Source organism: Dermacentor andersoni, chromosome 9 (assembly GCF_023375885.2).
Source record: "Dermacentor andersoni chromosome 9, qqDerAnde1_hic_scaffold, whole genome shotgun sequence".
Lineage (NCBI taxonomy): Eukaryota > Metazoa > Arthropoda > Arachnida > Ixodida > Ixodidae > Dermacentor > Dermacentor andersoni.
Window position 1 is genome coordinate 56,234,198 of NC_092822.1, and position 21,130 is coordinate 56,255,327.

The 21,130-nt window shown below is 45.5% G+C and overlaps 1 protein-coding gene across 1 annotated transcript in view; it reads left to right on the forward strand.

Annotated features, from left to right (window-relative positions):
- Window positions 1-7,856: 7,856 nt before the first annotated feature.
- Window positions 7,857-21,130, forward strand: part of LOC126528059 (uncharacterized) — a 38,051-nt gene continuing 24,777 nt past the window's right edge. Inside the window, exons 1-3 of the mRNA XM_055069290.1 lie at window positions 7,857-7,968; window positions 14,835-14,958; window positions 20,624-20,721. Of these exons, the coding sequence (XP_054925265.1) occupies window positions 7,857-7,968; window positions 14,835-14,958; window positions 20,624-20,721 (334 nt within the window). The remainder of the gene's footprint in view (window positions 7,969-14,834; window positions 14,959-20,623; window positions 20,722-21,130) is intronic.

A 21,130-nucleotide genomic window follows, 5' to 3' on the forward strand; every position in this document is an offset into this window, starting at 1 on the left:
TCGCGTAATAGGCGTACTTCATGTCGTGGGAGAGCTGGTGAAGCTAGCGGCTGTACGAGGCGTTTGCTCCCCTCTACCGGTGCTCGTCGCGCCAGCTAGTGAGTACTTGCGGTCATCGAGAGAGATGTGCTCGTGCTTGGGTGTGCGCGCGTGACAGCATGCTTGTTGCTGTAATTTATACCGCCGATAGAGCCACGAACCTTCGTTTAAGTGTCTAATAATTTGCTATCGTTATTAATGATTCGACTTCCGGGCGAAACTACGTCTTTCGGACCATAGATTACATGACCGAGCTACCCATGCTGCAGCGGCACCAACATGTCGAACCAGCGCACGTACAACCGCAACCGGTATTTTAGCTGCCGCTACATGAACACTTTAAGATTACACATCGCGAAAATGTTTATTCCGATAGCAATTATGTGGACGCTCCAGGCGCATTTCTGCCGCCGCCCTGATTTGTATAATGTCCAAGGGCGTTAATAACGTCGCCACGCGCTGTAGGCTGTGGCGCGAGTGAAAGCGTGGGATGGTGAGCCGACGATGGCGGCTCAACCTCGCGCGCGCAATGGAGGAAATCGGGGAGGAAACGCGCCGCCTTCCGTCGCGCGTAAGGCACCGGGGGAAAGGAGAGAGGTGGGGGGGGGGGGGCGTTCTACTCTGGCGACTGCGGCATATGGCGCGGCCCGTGTTGAAAGCGATCTGCGATGACGACAACGCCGAGTGCTGATAGCTTCGTATGCGGTGTGTTTTCGCCGCTTAGTTCACGTTGAAGCGAGAGGCAGCACGAAAGTCAATTCGCTCGCAGCTGCTGCCGCGCTTCCTCACTCCAGCGTTCTGACAGGGAGGTTCTGCGGTCATCGGGTGAGATGTGTGCATATTTGCTTGTGCGCGCGTGACACAATTCTTGTTAATTTAGTTAGTAAAATTCTAGTAAGCTTATACGGCTGATAAAACTGCTATCCTTGCTTCGTATATATATCTCTACTAATTTGCTATCGCAATCGATGCTTCGCCTTTCGGGCACAACCGCGATTTTTTTGGTAGTGTAGGTCAGAGCCTTTTCATGGTGGTCATACGAGACAGTCAGCAAATCTTTAATGAACAGTACATAGCTCAGTAATCAAGCAATGTTTAAGTATTCTTTTTGCCAATGTTGAACACATTTTTGGTTTCAACTAGTATCTTTCAAGTGTTAAGGTTGGTCAGTCTGCTTGTGCAGCGTCACACAATGCTTTTTGAGGTTGACTGGTATTTTTGCCTATCGAGTATATACCGTGTGTCCAAACCACGGAGTAAGTGGTCCAAACTAACGTTAGCCAAGCCGTTCAAAGAATTATATATATATATATATATATATATATATATATATATATATATAAACATAGTGTTAGGTCGTCAGTGGTATGACGATTGAACACCGTAGGTCTTAATATCGTATATTGCACAATATTTCTCAAATATAAATATTTTGTTTCTTTGAACAGCTTAGCTGACATTGGCTGGGACACCCTACAGGGTGTTACACGTAACTTAAGCGAAACGATAAAAATATGCAAATGTCACGTAGCAGGATCGAACCAAGGTAATGTTTGCTGTTGCTTGCACATAGATTATTTGTTTTATATTCTGCCTAATTAGATAATTAGCCTTGATGACACAATGAACTTCACAGTTATAATTAGATGAAAAGTATTAATAAGAAAATTGTAGAGCAACATGAAAAACTCCCGATACAGCTTTCTGTTGCTCAATACGTACTAAATGAAAGCTTTTTCGAGCGTGTTATTTCCGCCATCGCCGTGATGTTCCGCATAAAAACAGTGGGATAACATAGCGGCCGTGCGCCTTATACTGTGGGTGCGAGTGAAAGTTTGCGAGGGTGGGTCGAGAGGGATGGTGGATTGATATCGCGCGCGCGAGGAAGGAAGGCGAGGAAGAAGCGCGCCGTCTTCCATCGCACGCAAGACAGCAGGGGGAGTGGGGTCGTTCTACTCTGGCGGCGCTGCGAATGGCGAGTCTGAGCTTGGTCACGCGGGCCCTATCTTGAAAGCAATCTGCGGTGCGAACAGTCTAGGCGCACCGAGAGCTGACAGCTTCGTGTGTGCTGGGTTCTCTCCGCTTAGTTCGCGTTGAAGCGAGAGAATCCGAGAAGTGGGAAGCTAGCCGCTGAGGGAGTGACTCCCCAAACCTAACTCGAGGCCCGTCCCATTGCCGCCCGCGCGGGCGTCTAGCGCCTCGTAGGAGGCGATGGAGGTAACCACAAGCCCTTCGGCGCCGTTGACGCCAAAGGATCGGCGTGCCTCGTTAGAGCGCGCCAGTACAGGAAAACTCACAAGAGTGACTGCGACTGTGAAAAGCCAAGTAGCAGCTGTGCTATCTTGAACACAGAACCATTTATTCTTGCTGCAGTGACTGCGCAAATATTACAATGGAATGTCAGAGGACGTATTCATAACCTAGATGATGTAAAAGAGCTCTTATGTGAATTCGAACCAAAAATAGTCTGTGTTCAGGAAACAGGCTTAAGACTATGCCACAAAAAGTTTTCCACAACAGCTCGCAGTGTTTCGAAAGAATGCGATAACTGTCTTGCCTACTCGGGTGGAGTGGCTATAATTGCCGATAGATCGGTTGCTTGTCAGTACCTAAACTTTCAGGCATCTATTGAAGCCGTAGAAGTCGGTGCCATACTCTTTTAACAAGTCGGTAACGGTTTGCTTTCGTACATTAACCCTAATCATCATCTAACCAGGGTTGAGTTTGAAAATCTGATAGACCAATTTAAAGAACTTATAACATCATACTCGGTGACCTGAACGCCCACAGTCCGCTTTGGGTCGACCCACGCTGCGACTAGAGAGGACGACTCGGAAAATTTTATTTTCTCAACTGGTGCGTGTCTTTCTAATGAAAAATAACGTACGTGTAGTAGTCCAGCACACCGCAAACTTTCTTGGGTTGACCTTGCTATAGGTTCATCATACTACTACCACCATATCAAGAATGCAATGTCGTAAAAAAATCCTTACGGAAGTGGTCATTTTCCGCTAGTTCTGACCACTGCAGATACGCTTGATCCTATTGCCTACCGAAAAAAGAAAATGGAAATTTAACACAGGTAATTGGGAGAAATTTAGACGACTCTCTCTCATATGATTCAATCAGACACTTAGAAATCGGGGAAATGAATGTATTTCTCACGGAACATATATTAAATGCGGCCCTAGAGTCTATCGTGCAAAAAGGACGCACTTGTGTTAATACCAAGCCGTGGTGGAATGGCGAGTGTGAGCTGGCTAAAAAAAAAAAAAAAAAAGAGACAAAATAAAGCGTGGGGTACGCTTTCGCTTTCAAGCGCACAAAGGCTATTGGAAGGCACATGCGACGTGAGGACAAGAGTGAGAGCTGGAGAAACTACGTGTCGGACATAGCCTCACATGAAGATAAAAAGGAGGTCTATGCGAGGGTGCGGAGGCTTAAGGGGCAAGCTCTTGGCCCACTCTCATTGGTAAATAATCTAGGCGACACATTAGAAGAACAAGCTGACATTCTCGGTGAGCGTTTTGAAAATATTTCTAGTTCATTTGACTATACGAATGAGATTTTAGCGAACAAAAAAAGAAAAGGCTGAACGCAGATCACTGCTTTCTCAGAAACGAAGTATAGAGGGCTATAACAGCAATGCACGAACTAAGCATCGCTCTAAACAGTTGTTGAAGTTCAGCTCCGGGCGAGGACCAGATCAGTTACGACTTGACAAAGCAACTGCCTGAGGAAACGCCTGTATGCTTGGTTGGCCTTTAAAATATTTTTTTTCATGCTGGCTGTTTGCCTAACAGTTGGAAAGAGGCAGTCGTTATACCAATCCTCAATCAAGTCAAAGATTCCTCCATGGTTACATATTATCGGTCGATAGCTTTAACAAGTAGCTTATCGAAACTGTTCGAAAAAATCGTGAATCGCCGCATTATACACTTTCTGGAAAACAGTGGTACACTATATACGCGCCGTGCAGGTAGATCACCAACCGGTAACGTGGTCCTCCTCGAATCGTACATACAAGATGCATTTGTCCTTGATCAGTACTGCCTTTCTGTATCCTTTGACCGCGAAAGGGCATACAACACAGCATGACAGTGTGACACAGTGTAAGGCTTGACCGCATATGGAATAAGCGGAAACATGGGGCCCCGTGTCGTACAGAGCTACCTCTCCGATCGAAAGTTCTGAGTGAGAATAGGAAACATTCTGTCTCGAACCTTTGTGCAAGAAAAGGGTGTTCCCCGGGAGGTGTACTTAGCATGCTGTTTATTGTGTAAATGAATTCTCTTCTGTATCGCCAAGAATCGCCTGCTCGGTCTATGTAGGTGATCTGCAAGTGAGCTTTCAACCTTGCAATTTATTTATTTGCGAGCCTCAAGTTCAGCTTATTGTAAATAAACCGTCGAAATGGGCAAATGAGAATTGTTTCCGGTAGAATATGAAAAAAAAAAGAACATGCATACTATTTACAAGAAAGAAAGGCCTGCGCCCTTATTCATCTATTGAATTGAATGGAAGCCATGTGACCTACGGTCAAAAGCCAACGTAAGTTTCTCGGCGTCATTTTTGATAGCAAACCTACATTTATTCCACACCCCAAGAATTTAAAAAATGAAGTGCCTAAACTCGATCAATGTCAAAATATCCTTGACCATTATTCCTGGGGAGCTGACACGTAGTGTCTGCTGCGACTATGCAATAGTCTTATAAGATCCCAAATAAACTATGGCAGCCTAGTATTTCAGTCAGCCTCTAAAACAACGTTAAAGATCCTTGATCCATATACCATATAAGCATTCGGCTAGCTACTGGTGCTCTTCGGACCAGCCCAGTTCAAAACCTCTATAGGCAGAGTACAATCAATGGCCTGATTTTCGGGACAAGAACAGAGAATGAACTCGTGTCTGTATAATATGCTCATGTCACCTAATTACCGCCGTTCCTGCTTTCGAGGTTGACGTTTTATTGGAAGAAGTCAAGCTTAGAAGTCGCGCATACTTTATCGGTAATAGTTAATTTGTCGTTGTTTTAGCTGAACAAGAAAGGGCTGGTGCGAGGTCGCTCTTATGGATTGTGGATCAGAACGTTTTCGGGCCCGGAAGCGCTGCACGTTCATCGTTATCTATCGTCGACGTCATGTTGACCAACGTCGTATACTCCAATTAGTGCAGGCCCTTTCACTCCCCCATTCCCCTCCCCACGTGTGGGGTAGAAAACTGGAGAAAGTCTAGTAACCTCCCTGCCTTTCTTTCCTCCCTTCTCTCTCTTTCCTTTCATACGCCACTTGATTCTTGGCCAGTCACCCTTAGCGTTATGCACTATGATGTCATCATTAATAATAATAATAATAATAATGATGATGATGATGATGATGATGATGATGATGATGATGATGATGATCCCTCCCACGTGAACACGCACGAGCTAATCCTTGGTGTCTGATCTGGTCTGTACGTGCCAGAATTTGAAGGAAGAAGATCTGGTCTGTGTTCGGTTCTGCTTTTTGCGGCAGGCGTTCCTCAGGTGAGCTTCGTAACGGATAGAATCCCTCGTTTCAAAGAGGCGGGAGTAAAGCTGACGGCGTATTTTGTTCTAATCAAGCTCCTAATTTAGGAGAATCTTGTTTTTTCTTCGTATACCACAGTTACTCTCTAGTAGGGGTATTACTGGTGTAAGAGCCGCACCCCCAACTTGACCGGCCAAAATATGGACAACGTGTACTCTCGAACCCTGGGAAAGGTGCCCAGGCACTTATAAAAGAATCTTGTGATGGCCAGCTCATTGTGAACAAAGGATCTGTACAGATCCCGAAATCTCATGTTTTGTGTTGTTTATATACAGTGGTCAGTGACCTGATTTACTAATGATGCTATTACCTGTTCCGTTACCAGTTCCGTCGAACTCTAGATTACAATGTAAAAACAATAGCGTTCGGTTATTTGGTATAGAGGGATAAGGGGGATTACGCACTGCCAGAAAAACTAAAACCAAATTACACGCCCCCGTCTAAGGCCGTCGAAATCGGTAAAGTGCGGTCTTTACTTGAACGTATACGGTATAACATCGTTTCTTCCTACCTACCCCTTTCGTGGCCGGCGCAAACTACCATTGATTGATAGATTAATTATTGGATTGGTTATTAGAAACGGTACCGAAACTGGCTGTGGAAGAGCTATTATATTACATTATTAATGGCGCTATCCATCCGTCCTTCCGTCCGTCCGTCTCGTAATACGATCGCTTTCAAGACAAGGCCCACAGCAGCGAGCGTATTGACCTTCGTGCTGCCTCTCGCTTCAACGCGAACTAAGCGGCGAGAACACAGTGCACACAAAGCCATCAGCACTTGGAGCACTCCGTCGCCATCGCAGACCGCTTTCAAGGTAGCTGCCGCCGGAGTACGGTTGGTCATGGCTGATAATGATTCGCATCGAGAGGAGGCAGCGTCACCGACCACGTCTACGCGCGAGGTCAACCAAACGTGGCAGTGTTCAATTACGTGACGTGCTACAGCGTGCGTCGGCCAGTGCGCATCTTCCACGTAGCAGCGGCATCATACAGACGCACCACTATATGTAACATAAACATTCCTACTACTCGCCTCTTCTTCGTAGTCTCATGCTGGTCGCAGTTAATAATTCGGTGTTGCAACCGTGCGTCTCCGTTTCACAATTCTTTCGCAGTGTTTCTGGCAATTATATCAAACACATGAACATAAGGCAGGTGATTAGTAGCAAGTGCTGCAGCATCATTTAGGTAACTCCCACAGGATATTATGCGTGTCATTTTTTTTGTTCCACAGTTGACTATACGGGTGCACGCTCTTTACGTGCCCAAATATGAGAAACACGCTACATGCGTAGACCCCACGCGTGAAGCTTTCTCGTGCATTTAGCAGTATAATAATTCTTAAACTAATGTTCGCTGATGCGAATGGGAGGGCCCGATATATTTGCATGCTATTCTAACTTGCATTCAAATAAGTCTCACGATGCAACACCAAGTTAAACAAAATTTTATCAACTCTACGGTACGGCGAAGATGTAGCCATGCGTAGCTGCAGTCGCTCCACAACATACTGGTGACATGGCGATGACGTAAACCTACAGTCCAATAAAATTTTAAAGTTATTGTAAAAAAAAAATGATCAGTTGATCCTTTACCGCGCGTACGTAAATCCACAAATTTGATTCATCCAATAATTATTCAAGCATAAGGTTCCGGTTAATCGCTATATTTTTAACCAATGCTCAGCCGCGTTCCATTATCGGAGTACACTGTGAAATAATTTGCACCCCTAAAAGCGAAAAAACGATGATGACGACTCTCACTCCCATTACACTCTTTATAATTATACACTCTCAAAGAAGTTTACACCCTTTGGGTCGTATCTTGTCCGCCAGCAATAATGGTCATCTGTCTTGCACGCGAGCCCGGTACTTCGAAGTCACAAACGGCTTGCGCGTTGTCAGCGTGACACAGCATTCTCAACAGGAAAACAGTAAGCGCTGAGCTTTCAAGAAAGGAAACGCAAGCAAAGCAGATAACGGTTATTGTTGTGTGGCAAATATACGCCCCAAAGGTGTGTAAATGTTTTAAAGAGTGTAGCTATAGACGGATTTCCACCCTTTTTCACTTTTAATGGCGTCAATTATTTTACACCGCGCGCTCATACGTTCCCAGCCGTCGTCATGTTGGAAGTTCAGCGTGATGGACGCCCGAAAATAATTGCTCAATTAGTGCCGGTGTTGAGTGTGCAGTGCGGGCCCGCTGCGATATCCGAGTCGCGCTTTCGATTTGCTGCAGGCGACATGCACGCTTCGGCAACCTCGGTGACAAGGCCGGACGAGCAGACGACGGGTTTCACGGTGGCCTCTGCCCAGTCGTCGCTGGCACCTTCCACCCGGCAGTCGGGAATGAGTGGTACGCTGCAGGTCCCAGACCATCACCACCATCACACCACGACCGTCATTGCCGTCGCGATCGGACCGCCGTCGATCGTGACCGTCACATCAAGATTTTCTTGATCGCGCGCACGCGCCAAAACACATTCAGTGTTTCGAGGGGCGTCGGCAGGCGTCACGTCACTCAGCGCTGACGCGAAGCGAGGCGACTAGCTGAATTGCCTAGAGCGCGCTGGGCATGCGAAATTTTGGCGCCGCGACGTTTCTATGCTGACACCCGTTGGCACTTCATCGCTCCACGTGGGTGAAAGGGAAGTGACAAGCGAAAACACCGAACTATGGCCGGATGTGCTAGGCCTCGGCGATGGCGCCAAGATCACAGTTTCTGCAAGGAAGGTCAATGCCCAAAGCGATAGTATGTCGAGCCTTCGGCGTTGCAACTTGGTACGTATAGGTACGCGTCTCAAAAGGAAAAAAAAAAAGGTATGTAGAAACTCCACAGGAGAGCTATGCGTAAACACAACCCCGAATTTCAGTTGGCCCACCCCCAAATTCTAGTTTGACCCAACCCGAATTTCAGGTTGGCCCACCCCCAAATTTCAATTGGCCCACTGCTACTATAGGCTTCGTCATGCATTGTCTATGGAGCCCTATGTATGCTAATGCGTATGCATAAATCTGATCATATGGGTATTATTTATGTCTGTTCACCTTAATCTTTTTTATAGTGCGTCTCTTAGGTGCCCGTTTCTGAGGCGAGCGTCGGCGTAACCGAGTGAACGAGCACACTGAGGGATGAAAGAGCGAACGCGGAGAGCAGTAGGGGATGAAAGAGGCGAGGAGAAAAGCGGAGGAGGAGCGTATGGCGAAAAGCGTGAGAAAAAAAGCGTAGTGCGGCGACAATGCTACAAGAGGGAGCCAGAGTAGCGTGCGTCGTCAGGGAGGTCTGTTTGCGGCGGCTGCTGTGAATCGCGACCACTCGACACCCACGCGCTAACTCTCGCGATCTCCAGATTAGCGAGGCATTCACGCCACACTTCGCTCCGTTTGCAACGTGCCGCACAAGACACTGTCCGCGTCGTCCATATCGTGAAATTTAAATACGTAAACAGGAGCGTTCAGATTTCGCATCATAGAGTATCATAATCGTCAGTGAATTTTTTAGTTTCAATTGTTCCTTATCGCTTATAAAGCAACCAATCGTCTACATTTACACTGTTATAATGACTAAGTGTGTTCGCAAGTTAAGAATTTTTGTGCAGATACAAGTCATTACACTTTTCGCGTGATAGACAGATTTTGCCGGGGTACTCGCCAAAGAATCCGTACACATTGAAAAAAAAGCACGAAATTCGCAAATGTGAAACTCGGCGCAAAAAAACAGATATCGCATTTCTGTAAGCCGCATTTGTTAAAGCATCTCAAGAGAACAAATGTGATACATGAATTTGCAGCTTACGTGAAACTGTTGCAATGATTTGCGAGGGCTTAATAAAATCCCCACTCACAATTTAGTGCTATATTAGAGAGCGGTGAACAGTGCACGAATTTCTTCCGCTTTAGATGGCTTAATAGGGGTCGTTTACATAATTGCGATATTGTGTTTTACTGCTGGGTTACGGAGTTGTAAGCTTGATAATTAGGTACTTAAAAAATTCGGAATTCTCATGAAATTTTCTAAAACAATTCGTGGTAGCAACTGAAAATTCACTTCCTACAGTTGTAGACTTTCTTTTCCTTTAAATAAACCAAACCTCGTCAAATTTAGCGCAGTGATTGCAGAGTGGAATGATTTCACCGTTTCCACGTGTTTAGGATAGGAACTCTCTATGGCTAAAATTTCACTTTTCTCTGTAAACCGATTTACACCCGTAAGGGTCCTTAAAGGTGCAGATCGGTATATAACTCACGCATTTACATTCGTAAAGGGTTGAAAGGTGTGAGTTATAAACAGAAAGCACCCCTATGAGTGCTAATTGGTTTACACTGTAAAAAAAGTTTGCGTTATTTGGGACGTATATTTGTACCGCAATAATAATAATAATTTATTTTGCTTGCCTTTCCTTGCTTTAACGCTGGCGTCTCGTACTTCCAGGTTACTAACGGCACGCGCGTTATCAGGGTGACGATATTAGTCTTGACAGGAAAGTAGCGAGCGCAGACTTTTCAGCAAAGGAAATGCAAGCGACGCTGATGACGATCAATGTTTAGGGACAGGATAGTGGTGCAATATTTTTTAAAGGAGTAGTCTGGCACGTATTTTAGAAGTTGTAGAAACGTTACCACAATCATCTCGCCTGTAATAGGTTAACAGTGATGAAATATGAAGATTGGAAACACTTATAAGGTATTTTAATTTAATACAATGTTGGTCTCTATATGTAGACCCAGCTCCGTCGACTTTATCGTGACATCGTGACACAGAGCAAGATATTTTGTAGTGGTGTAGCACTCAGGCTTTATAAGTATGAAGACCGTTTCAGTTTCGGTTCGTTTATTTAGGTTAGTCATTCTGTTTACACTGTAATGAATGTTCACAACGGAATATACAGGAGGAGGTCCCAGAGCGTAAAGCTATATGGGGACTTCCTGTCCGTAACAGAGATGTATGTACATATAAAAAGCAGCAAGGAAATGCAAGCTTACAGTGGACACAAGCACTGAAAGTGTGGGTAGTTACAACAAAAATACCCGCCGTGGTTGCTCAGTGACTATGGTGTTGGGCTGCTGAGCACGGGGTCGCGGGATCGAATCCCGGCCACGGCGGCCGCATTCCGATGGGGGAGAAATGCGAAAACACCCGTGTACTTAGATTTAGGTGCACGTTAAAGAACCCCAGGTGGTCGGAATTTCCGGAGTCCTCGACTACTGCGTGCCTCATGATCAGAAAGTGGTTTTAGCACGTAAAACCCCTTAATTAAAAAAAAAAAGACTGCGAAGATGAAATATGTCAGGGATTAGGCAACTCGTAAAAATGATGGCTACACTCATAAGCATGAACATGGTTTTTTGTCGACGGAGACGAAGAAATTCCGGCATCCTAGTAATGCGCAGCGTCACTGTAAGAAGATGTAAATCTGTCCATAGCCCACACCATTACACTCTTTAATTATACCTGTGACAAATTTACACTGTTTCTCACTTTTAAGGACGTAAATTACTTTACAGCGTATACGTTCATAGGTTCATAGCCATCGTCATGCTGGAAGTTCAACCAACTAGCCCTGACCATCACCCTTATAAGTTCTGAGCGACAGACGTTCGAAAGTAATCTTTAATTGCTTAATTAGTGGCGGTGTTGAGTGTGCAGTGCGGGAACGCTGCGATATCTGTGTCCTTCGTTCGATTTGCTGCAGGCGACACGCGCGCATCGGCAGCCTCGATGACAAATCCGGACGAGAAGACGACGGGTGTCACGATGACCTCTGCCCAGTCGTCGCTTGCACCATCCGCCGGGCAGTCTGGAATGAGCGGTACGCTGCTGGACCAGACCGTAGCCGCCATCACACCACGACAGTCGTTGCCATCGCGATCACACCGCCATCGATCGCTAACGTCACATTAGACCTAGCTCCACCATTCTTAAAGATTAAATTATGGGGTTTTACGTGCCAAAACCACTTTCTGATTATGAGGCACGCCGTAGTGGAGGACTCCGGAAATTTCGACCACCTGGGGTTCTTTAACGTGCACCTAAATCTAAGTACACGGGTGTTTTCGCATTTCGCCCCCATCGAAATGCGGCCGCCGTGGCCGGGATTCGATCCCGCGACCTCGTGCTCAGCAGCCCAACACCATAGCCACTGAGCAACCACGGCGGGTCTCCACCATTCTTACTATCTGCGTTATCTCCACTAACGCCGAAAGAACAACTGCTACTATTGCTGCTATTTGCTATTACTACTGTTGATAGTACTGCTACTACTGCTAATATTTACTGCTATTAACCAGTACTACTGCTAATATTTATTACTACTAACTACAACCACCACCACCACAGCAGCATCGTCATCATCACCAGCGTGATTGCAAGGCGGAGGCCACTACCGCGACCGCCACTTGTACGTGACCCTCGCTAGCTGATTCTGCTATCTAATCACTCCACTTTATCCTGTGCCCCGCTCTACCCCTGTATGGTACTTGGGTAAACGCAAGCGGACTGGGCGTTTTACTAGATGAGTGGAGGCGCAAACGTGAACAGCATGTACGGTGCAGCCACCTGGTGGTGCAGGGCTCAATCATGTAAGCACAGAGCTATTTTTTTTCATACCTTACAGGTCCACTGAAGGGGTTTGAGTAAAGGGGTTAGCATTTTGTACAGAACACAAAAATGCAGCGCCAAAAAAAAAGAAAAGTCACAAAACAAAGGTTACAAATAGTACAGTAGCACATCATTATAGAGTGTTATAAAAGAGCGTATTCAGGTTATGCCGAAATGTTTCGCGGTTTGACGTAGATGTGATTCTTGGTGCACATTTGAATATTGTTCCAATGTGCAACAGTCGGTCATTGATGATAAGGTAAATGCCTGCGTTTGACCATGTATGCGCATGAAATTGAGCTTCTTTTCAAGGCACCGTGTCGTGCACTTGGGCGCATGAATTGACAGACTGTGAGATTTATTGATATAAATGTACCCGTGAAGCGATCGTGCGGCGAGTTTCGAATGACTGAAGCGAAATGTCTTTTTTTTATTCGGCTAATGCTAGAAATATGGTTATACTTACGAGAGATGAATCTGGCTGCTCCATTTTCAACAGCTTCCAGCAGGCTGATAAGGTACACCTGATACGGTGCCTATCAGGATGAAGGAAATTGTAGTTGTGGACGAACATAGGTTAGATATGCTAACTTCCCTATATTAGAACGTGTGTTACGCATGTTTCTATGCAGGTAACCGAGGAACTTAGAAGCCTTAGAACATATGACTGCTGCATGTGTAGCGCAGGAAAAGTCAGGTCTAAGGTAGACGCCAAGATACGATGGGTTGTTACGAATTATGGTATTATTAATCAAATAGTGAAACACCGAGTTAGTGCGTTTACGGCCAAACTAAATAAATTTGCATTTAGTAGCGTCAAGGGATATTTGCCATGTTTTGCACCAACTATAAATAATATCGAGGTCATTTTGGAGAGTAGAATGGTCATCGAAATATCTAATGGCGCGTTAGATGATGCACTGGTCAACAAACAACGCAACTGAATATTATATGTTGGAGGGTAAGGGCGGGATTAATGCATATTAAAAAGAGTAATGGACTGAAGAAACTTAGGCCTTAAGGCACACCGGAAGTCACTTCACCCAGGTTACAAGAAAAGTTATTCGCTACTGTAAATTGCTGACGCGTAGACAGGAAGTTACGAAGCCAAGATAATGTTAATGAATCTAAGAAAAGGGCAGACAACTTGGAATTCAAACGGCAGTGAAGTACAGTATTGGAAACTTTATGGAAATCAAGAAAAATGTAGTAAGCTGGTCATTAGCATTCATGTCAAAGTGAAGATCAGTGGTGAATTGAAAGAACTACAACTAGCATGAGTAGTCTTTACTGAAAGCATGCTGACTAAAGAAGAAAAAACATATTAGATTCAAGGTGAGAGTATTTATGATAAGCTATAGCATGTTCAAGTAGTTTGCCGCATATGTATGTTAGTGAAATATGTCGATAATTACCCGTTGAATGTCTGTTACTAGATTTGAAAAGGGGAATGACCTTAGCTATCTTCCATTCCTTAGGTAGTTCACCAGGTGATAACGATTGGTCAAAGTGTGACACAGAATGCGACTAGAAATATCTGTGGTGATATTTAGGAATTTTGAGTTTATGCAATCAATACCAGTGAAGTAGGAACTTTAAGATTGAGTGACGATGATTGGTGCCATTAAGGCGAATTTTCGCTCTGGAACAAACGACACGTTGGAACACCCTTCCTGTTTAAAAACATATTAGGAATACGCATTGAAAGCAACTGGACACTCTTCAGAAACCGGAGTTTGTTTTGCAGCATAAATTGCGATGCGTTTAGTAAAAATTTAGAATTATTGCTGATAAGTGAGGGTAAGTCTTGGGAGTAATATTTCTGTTTGGCTTAACCTAATGCTTTACACTAAGCTTGTAGGCGTTCCTTATATTTATCCCAATAAGAAACCGTATTATTAAGTTTCGCGGTATTGTACAAGCGTTCCTTTTTATTTTGTAGGGATCGAAATTGCTCAGTAAAGTAACGGTTAGCTTTATTATTTGCTATAGATAATAACAACACCTACTTGTCAACTAACTCTAATATATTGCATTTACAATGTGTCCTGTTGTCTTTCACGGAACGGGAAGCAAATGAGGCTAGAAAAAGTTCATTGAAAAAGACATTTAATTCGGTGTTTATTCCGTCGTAATGGGCTCCGTTATATTCCCGGATAGTTTTAGCCCTTACACTGGTAAGTGTTTACGGTAGGTTAATTGTGAAGTTAAAAAAGTTTATGGTCACTAAAGCCTTCTATGTAAGAAACGGGTAAAGCAGTGTCCGGCGCGGTCGTTAAAACCAAGTCCAGTATGGTAGCCCCACAAGTTCTTTGATCAACAAATTGAGATAAGTTGTAATCAAATGTAAAAAAAAAAAAAAAATTCTGGGGCTTTACGTTCCAAAATTAACATATGATTGAGGCACTCTGTAGTGGGGGACTCGGAGATCAATTTCGACCATCTGGGTTTTGTTTAACGTGCATCTCAGTCTAAGTACACGAGCGTTTCTTGCATTTCGCTCGCGGGACGCTTACCAGTTCCTCTGTTATTTTTTTATTCATGGATTAGAGAACTCAATTCTTCATTTAACGCAAAAAAATTAATGATTAATGACATGTATAAGATGAGACGTTCTTTTGCAGCCACCATGGGCGAGTCCAAAGCGGAGAACGCAACTACGGTGGAGTATGAGACAGTGGTTACGGCTGGCTCCCGGCGGATGTCCACGGTGCTCTCCACCATGGGTTCTGTGCGGCACCCACCATTGTCAGAACAAAGTGGGCATTTTAAACGCGACGCTGTTAATGTACGGCATTTGAGCTATGCTATGCAGTTGGTGCGTCGATTCCGAATGCATCTTGGGAACAGCGCGATGAACCAAGGGAGGAGGGAGGAAACACAGAACGCGTACTCTGATCTTCAACTTATTTTTTTTTTACCGCGCAGAAGAACGTCGGTTGCAAATACAAGCAAAACTGCGCGAAATCTCGCGCAACATGAATGAAAAACAAAATGCAGTTCAAGCACATGTGAGAGAGAGAGAGAGAGAGAGAGAGAGAGAGAGAGAGAGAGAGAGAGAGAGAGAGAGAGAGAGAGAGAGAGAGTAGGCTTAACAGATGCATGTTGAAGCGAGATATTCTTTGGGTGCTGCTTAGGCAAATAAGGCCTTATTTCTTTCTTCGACCGTGCGTTCTTCGGGTGGGTGGACATTATAAATTGCGCTGTGCAGACACCCAGTAAATTTTTCGTCAGTTAGAATTCATCAGCCGCCATTTTAATTACGACAGCACCCACGCGCGTAGCAGTTGCGGAATTAACGACATGTCAGTGCAATGTGGGTGCTTTCGCATTCCGCACCCATCGAGGAAAGGGGGAGGGGCGAAGGGGGAGGGCGAATGTTGCCGGCTGGAAATCGAACCTACGACCTCGCGCTGAGAAGCAGTACGCCTTAGCCATGCACTGAGCTACCGTGGCAGGCAACGTGCTATGGATTTTAAGAACTGGCGGCAGTCCATGACGTCACTGGGCTCTCCGACTGCCCGCACAAGGGGCAAGTGTTATTTAAGCTCCGAGACTAAGCTTTAAATACGTGGGAACGAAGAAATTGTTTTGCTCGGAAACCACTGCACCCAATTTGATAAGGTGTCTGTGACACTTAAGTAAAAAGGTTGAAATCTGGTGACCGTAGGGAGGGGCGGATTGTCGATTTAGATCGTCAGTTCTTTTATAAAATTTGTTGCACAGCGCTAAAGTAATATATATACATATATATATATATATATACTATCAAGTTGACATTCAACAATGAAAATAGACATCACAATTCTGTAAGCTATGCACCTAATAGCACACTTAAAGCTGATAAAATTGGTATGTTATACCCCTTTCTGAACCATATTTATATATACCTCTAACTTGTAAGTGGTACTTTTGCAAATCGCTTTTAACTGTTCTAACGAATTCAGGTAGGCCGTGAATTCATACATTAAATCCCCCCCCCCCCCCCAGGTAAGCTCTATCGGATGCAGTTTACAGAATTGTGATATCTGTTTTGATACACAGTTGTGTATATGTAAACTTAGTGCTTCTATCTTCTTTAGCCTACAAATTCGCCTACAGGTTCTAAATTAAAATTCTGCTTTTGCAGACATTAGAATGCAGCATTCATTCTCAAATGCAACAAGTTTCATTCAAATCGCTCGTGCGGCTGTCTCTCGGTATTGCATGTATTTGAGTATGCGGCATCGGAGTTTATTGGATTTTTATTTTTCCATTAACTTATGTACACAATAGTGCGGACGTCGCTTTAGGTCCAGGCAGGGGTAAAATGAGGTTTGCGCCATTTATTTAGATATGCTCAGGGCTTCTATGTTGGCTCCTTTAGGCTGGAGTTGGCACCAAGCTAACGCTTCCTCTTAGGGTAAATAATTATGAGGCTCCTGGGTAAATCGAAGACGTGTAGATAAATAGCTCCTACGTGATTATTCCCAGGCATGTATAAATGCTGCCAAACGCGAAAAATGAACGATTAGGCAAACAAAGATTTTCCCCACAACATTGGAAAAAGTGGCACTGAGAATTTATTTTTGCGGCGAAAATTGAAGTGTCTCGAAATCGCCGGTACTCAGCACATCTATTCCCAGGCATGTATAGATGCCGCCAAACGCGAAAAATGAACAATTAGGCAAACAAAGTTTTCCCCACAACATTGGAAAAGTGGCTCTGAGAATTCTTTTTTGATGGCAGGCCTGGGGAGCCGCAAAAGAAAGAGAAAAAGAAAAGAAAAAGACTAATCTATATGCCGCAGGGTGATAAAGAATTGCTGAGCGTTCTCTGAAGCAACCGGAATTGCCAGCAAGATTTATTGCTCCTGCTTTATATCGGTTACAGCTGCAGAGCGAGATCTACGTTCACGCTATGCGTTGTGTTTCTGGGAATTTGTATATCGTTGTTGAAGCAACACGATGTTTAATACAACTTTTTTGCTTTGTTGCAGTGAACGAGCCCACGTAAGCACCGCCCAAACGTCGACAACCGCAATCGCCAAATATTTGCGTAAAAACATCGCTCGCGCAGCTTTCCCATAAAAGAGACGGTGAACATAATACGAGTATCATTCTCAATGCATGCAGTTGTACACGAGCTAAATGCAGCCAAGAAAGTGACATACAGAGGTGCATCAGAACGATCCGACCAGTCGAACGACCCGCTGTGAACACGGCTGCGGCGTGAAACGTTGCCACGAAGTTTCCTAAAATTTCTAGAGGCGTGAACTGTGACTGTTCCGCTAATATACAGTTGAAATACGTACATGCAGTACCGATACAGTACAGTACATATACAGTACATATATTATACAGCACCATTACCGTGAGAACGGTGGTTAGTGTATACGGGTTTGTCTAGCCTTCGTTCTTGGAGCTTCACGCGTCCTTGTGAAATTTCCAAGCACTTTTTTCTCAAAGCAGAAAGGCAATTAGCTTTTGCCCACATGCGTGATCATTGCAAATTGTCACATTTGTAGCGCAATGCTTTGTGGAGAACGGTCAAAGCGTAAGGTCACAAAGCCGTTGTTTGAAGCCGAAAGGACGAAGTTTAGGCAAATACGTGTGTTGCCCGTCATTCCCATCTAAGGAGGAAGGAAATAATCTAGGAGAGAGCGTTACGTCATGCTGACGTCAACCTTGTCAAGCGACTAATCCGTGGAGCCATTCCCTTCGCTTTTTCCGCCGCCGAAAAGTCGACCCAGCACGTGACCTGTGAGACTCCGCGGATGGGCCGTGGATGTTTGGTGCCCGGCAGCTTTCAATCGACGCGGCACTTGTTCGGCTGCCGCGGCGTGCAGAGATGGAGCACTAAAACCTACCGTGAGCTCTGACCTGACGATCACGACTTGGGACGATGCGTTTGGCTTGGGTCTTGTTGCGCGATGATATATCTCCTAGTTCATTCCTTCCTCCATGTTTCCCACGCTGGCCAAACCGCCATACTTGCAGCTCAGGCGTTTGCCCTAGCGCCAGAGTGTCGTATAGTAATTTTTATATCAAACTATATGGTCGTTGAAAACTTGTTGGTTACCCGCCGTGGTTGCTCAGTGGCTATGGTGCTGGCCTGCTGAGCACGAGGTCGCGGGACCGAATCCCGGCCATGGCGGCCGCTTTTCAATGGGGGCGAAATGCGAAAACACCCGTGTACTTAGATTTAGGTGCACGTTAAAGATCCCCAGGTGGTCTAAATTTCCGGAGTCCTCCACTACGGCGTGCCTCTTAATCAGAAAGTGGTTTTGGCACGTTAAACCCCATTATTTAATTTAAAACTTGTTGGGTCAGTTGTTGGTGTGATTGGCAAACCTGTAAACTCCGATTTGCCCCGGAGACTCCCGAATCCCGACCAATACTCGTAAGCACGGCCGTTATTCTGCCTCAACTCTGGCGCGGAAAGAAAAAAAAAAACAATTTAGGAGTTATATGCAGCACAGCTGCATCGTAATTGTTAGAATGCGCTAGATAGCTAGCGGAAGTCAGATTTAAATCTAAGCCATTTGCGAGTTGGCAGTATAGGCCTAATTCGGTTCGTTTCAGATCGTGGCACGCGTTCAGGTGTGCCCGCGAGGGAAAGCTTTAATATGCGTTGCTTAATGGCTGGCTTCATTGAAGTCAGCTTTGAAGCAACGCAGCTTCTTGGAGTGGCGAAGCATATAAAAATGCGGTGCGCGCGATGTAAAAGCTTGATATGCGTGGCATGAAAACCAGTTTTGTTTCATCTAGGACGGCCTTTTCAAAGTTGTCTTCGCCGCGAAAAAGCCCAGTTATGTTGTGAAGCGTATTAATGCAATGGCGCGTTATGCAATTTATTGGGAATCACACGTCGCAGCGACGAAAAGATTTTCGAACCACACATACCCAGGCCGTTCACGAGACGCAAGAAATACACTGAACTAATTGAATTTCTCAAGCTAAAATACGTGAAAAAATTGTAAACTACGACTTACACACAACCTAAAGACATGATAGCTCTCGGATTGTATAATTGGAATATTCGAGAAAACTTAATTATGTTACGCGAGGACTCAAACCAATCCAATTTCCAGCGCTTCAACGAAGCACAGACCGGGGACGGCGTCCGCTATTTGCTCACGCCGGCACGTAAATGTCTCTTTGAGTCCACGGAGCAGCGCGCCCGCTTCCTTTGAAAGACTTCCAGATGGCGCTCGTCTCCGCCGCATCATAAAACCCATGCCCTAGACGCTTCTCGAGCGAAAATAGCGCTGATGCACGGCGCGAGGGCCGACGTGATGCAATTAGGCCAATAGCGACCGGCGTCGGCCTCGGCCAGAGCGCGCGAGGAGAAGGCGGCATTCTTCAAAGCGTGGCAGTACTTTCCGAAGTTTAACTTTACCGCATCGTAGTGTTCCTGTCTATGCTCCCGCAGGTAGCTCCCTGCAGGAGCATATACAGGAACACTACCGCGCAGTACTTTACGAAGTTTAACTTTTCCGCATCATAGTGTTCCTGTATATGCTCCCGCAGCTAGCTCCCTGCGGGAGCATATACAGGAACACTAACGCGCAGTACTTTACGAAGTTTAACTTTAGCGTATCGTAGTGTTTCTGTCTATGCTCCCGCAGGTAGCTCCCTGCGGGAGCATATACAGGAACACTACCGCGCAGTACTTTACGAAGTTTAACTTTACCGCATCGTAGTGTTCCTGTCTATGCTCCCGCAGGTAGCTCCCTGCGTGAGCATATACAGAAACACTACCGCGCAGTAATTTACGAAGTTTAACTTTACCGCATCGTAGTGTTCCTGTCTATGCTCCCGCAGGTAGCTCCCTGCGGGAGCATATACAGGAACACTACCGCATCGCGGTCCCTGGAAGAGGCCGCGTTTCTACCAGAAAGCCCGCCTTCGTGCATAGCGTTCGCCGCGAGCGTTTCCCGGTAAACATCACGGTTACATACGCTGCAGTTACCGGGAAGCGTGAGAAGCAGTCAGGAATATTTTCATGCTATCGGCGTTCCGCTCTTAAAGGCGAAGCTTAAGTGTCCTCCAAATTTTATTAGTATAAAGGGGCTGCTGTCAAGGAATCTAGTAGCGTGTTCCTTAATTATACACACATGCATGAGCAGTCTCCGGTCACAGTACGAACACCAAGAAGTGTAATAAGTGTACTGACAGCCATTCAGAGCTGTTTCTCATGTTTCCGTGACCCCCTCCCCCTCCCCCCCCCCCCCCCCCAAAAAAAAGCACGAGAGCTACATTTCTCTTTTGTTAAACGCGTTGTTGTCAGACAAAGAGTCACTAGACGTATCTACCGGCGCTGTCGCGGCTGTCTGCGTATGCAGTAAGCTAGTATTCCACGAAGGTTAGCACGTTATATGGACAGGCGAAATGTATATCTAACGCATGACCACGAACGTACACGTGTGCAGGTTTCTGGAAGGGTACACGATGTACTTGTTCGTCCTGTTCATCACCATGCTGGTGCTGAACGTCCTTACCGTTGTCTACATGTACTTCGAGAACCAAGGTGCGCCCTGCTACTGTACTATAGCAAGGTGTTATGAAACCTCTATTGCACTCGCGCGAAACTTTCCAGGGAAGGGAACACTGTACGGAGGGAAAGCGCACGCGTTACAGCCCTTCTGAAAATAGTCATATACACGTTTGTTTAAGCAGGGCAACAGGAAGCATTTAAACACCCTATTACAGTGGAGCTGTTAGAAGCTCGCTTGGTTTCTCTTGACGTGCGCAGCCGAGCTGGAGAGAGAGCCGAGAGAGAGAGTGAAAGCAGAGTATAAAAATAGCATCGCACAGCGTAGCGATGGAGCGAGGGTGGGTGGAGCCTAGCGGGGGAGAAGGAGCGGTGCGTACGCGAGCGAGGAACTTGGCCCGGATGCATGCCCTTTCCTGTGGTGCGCGAGGCAGTGTGGTCAGGC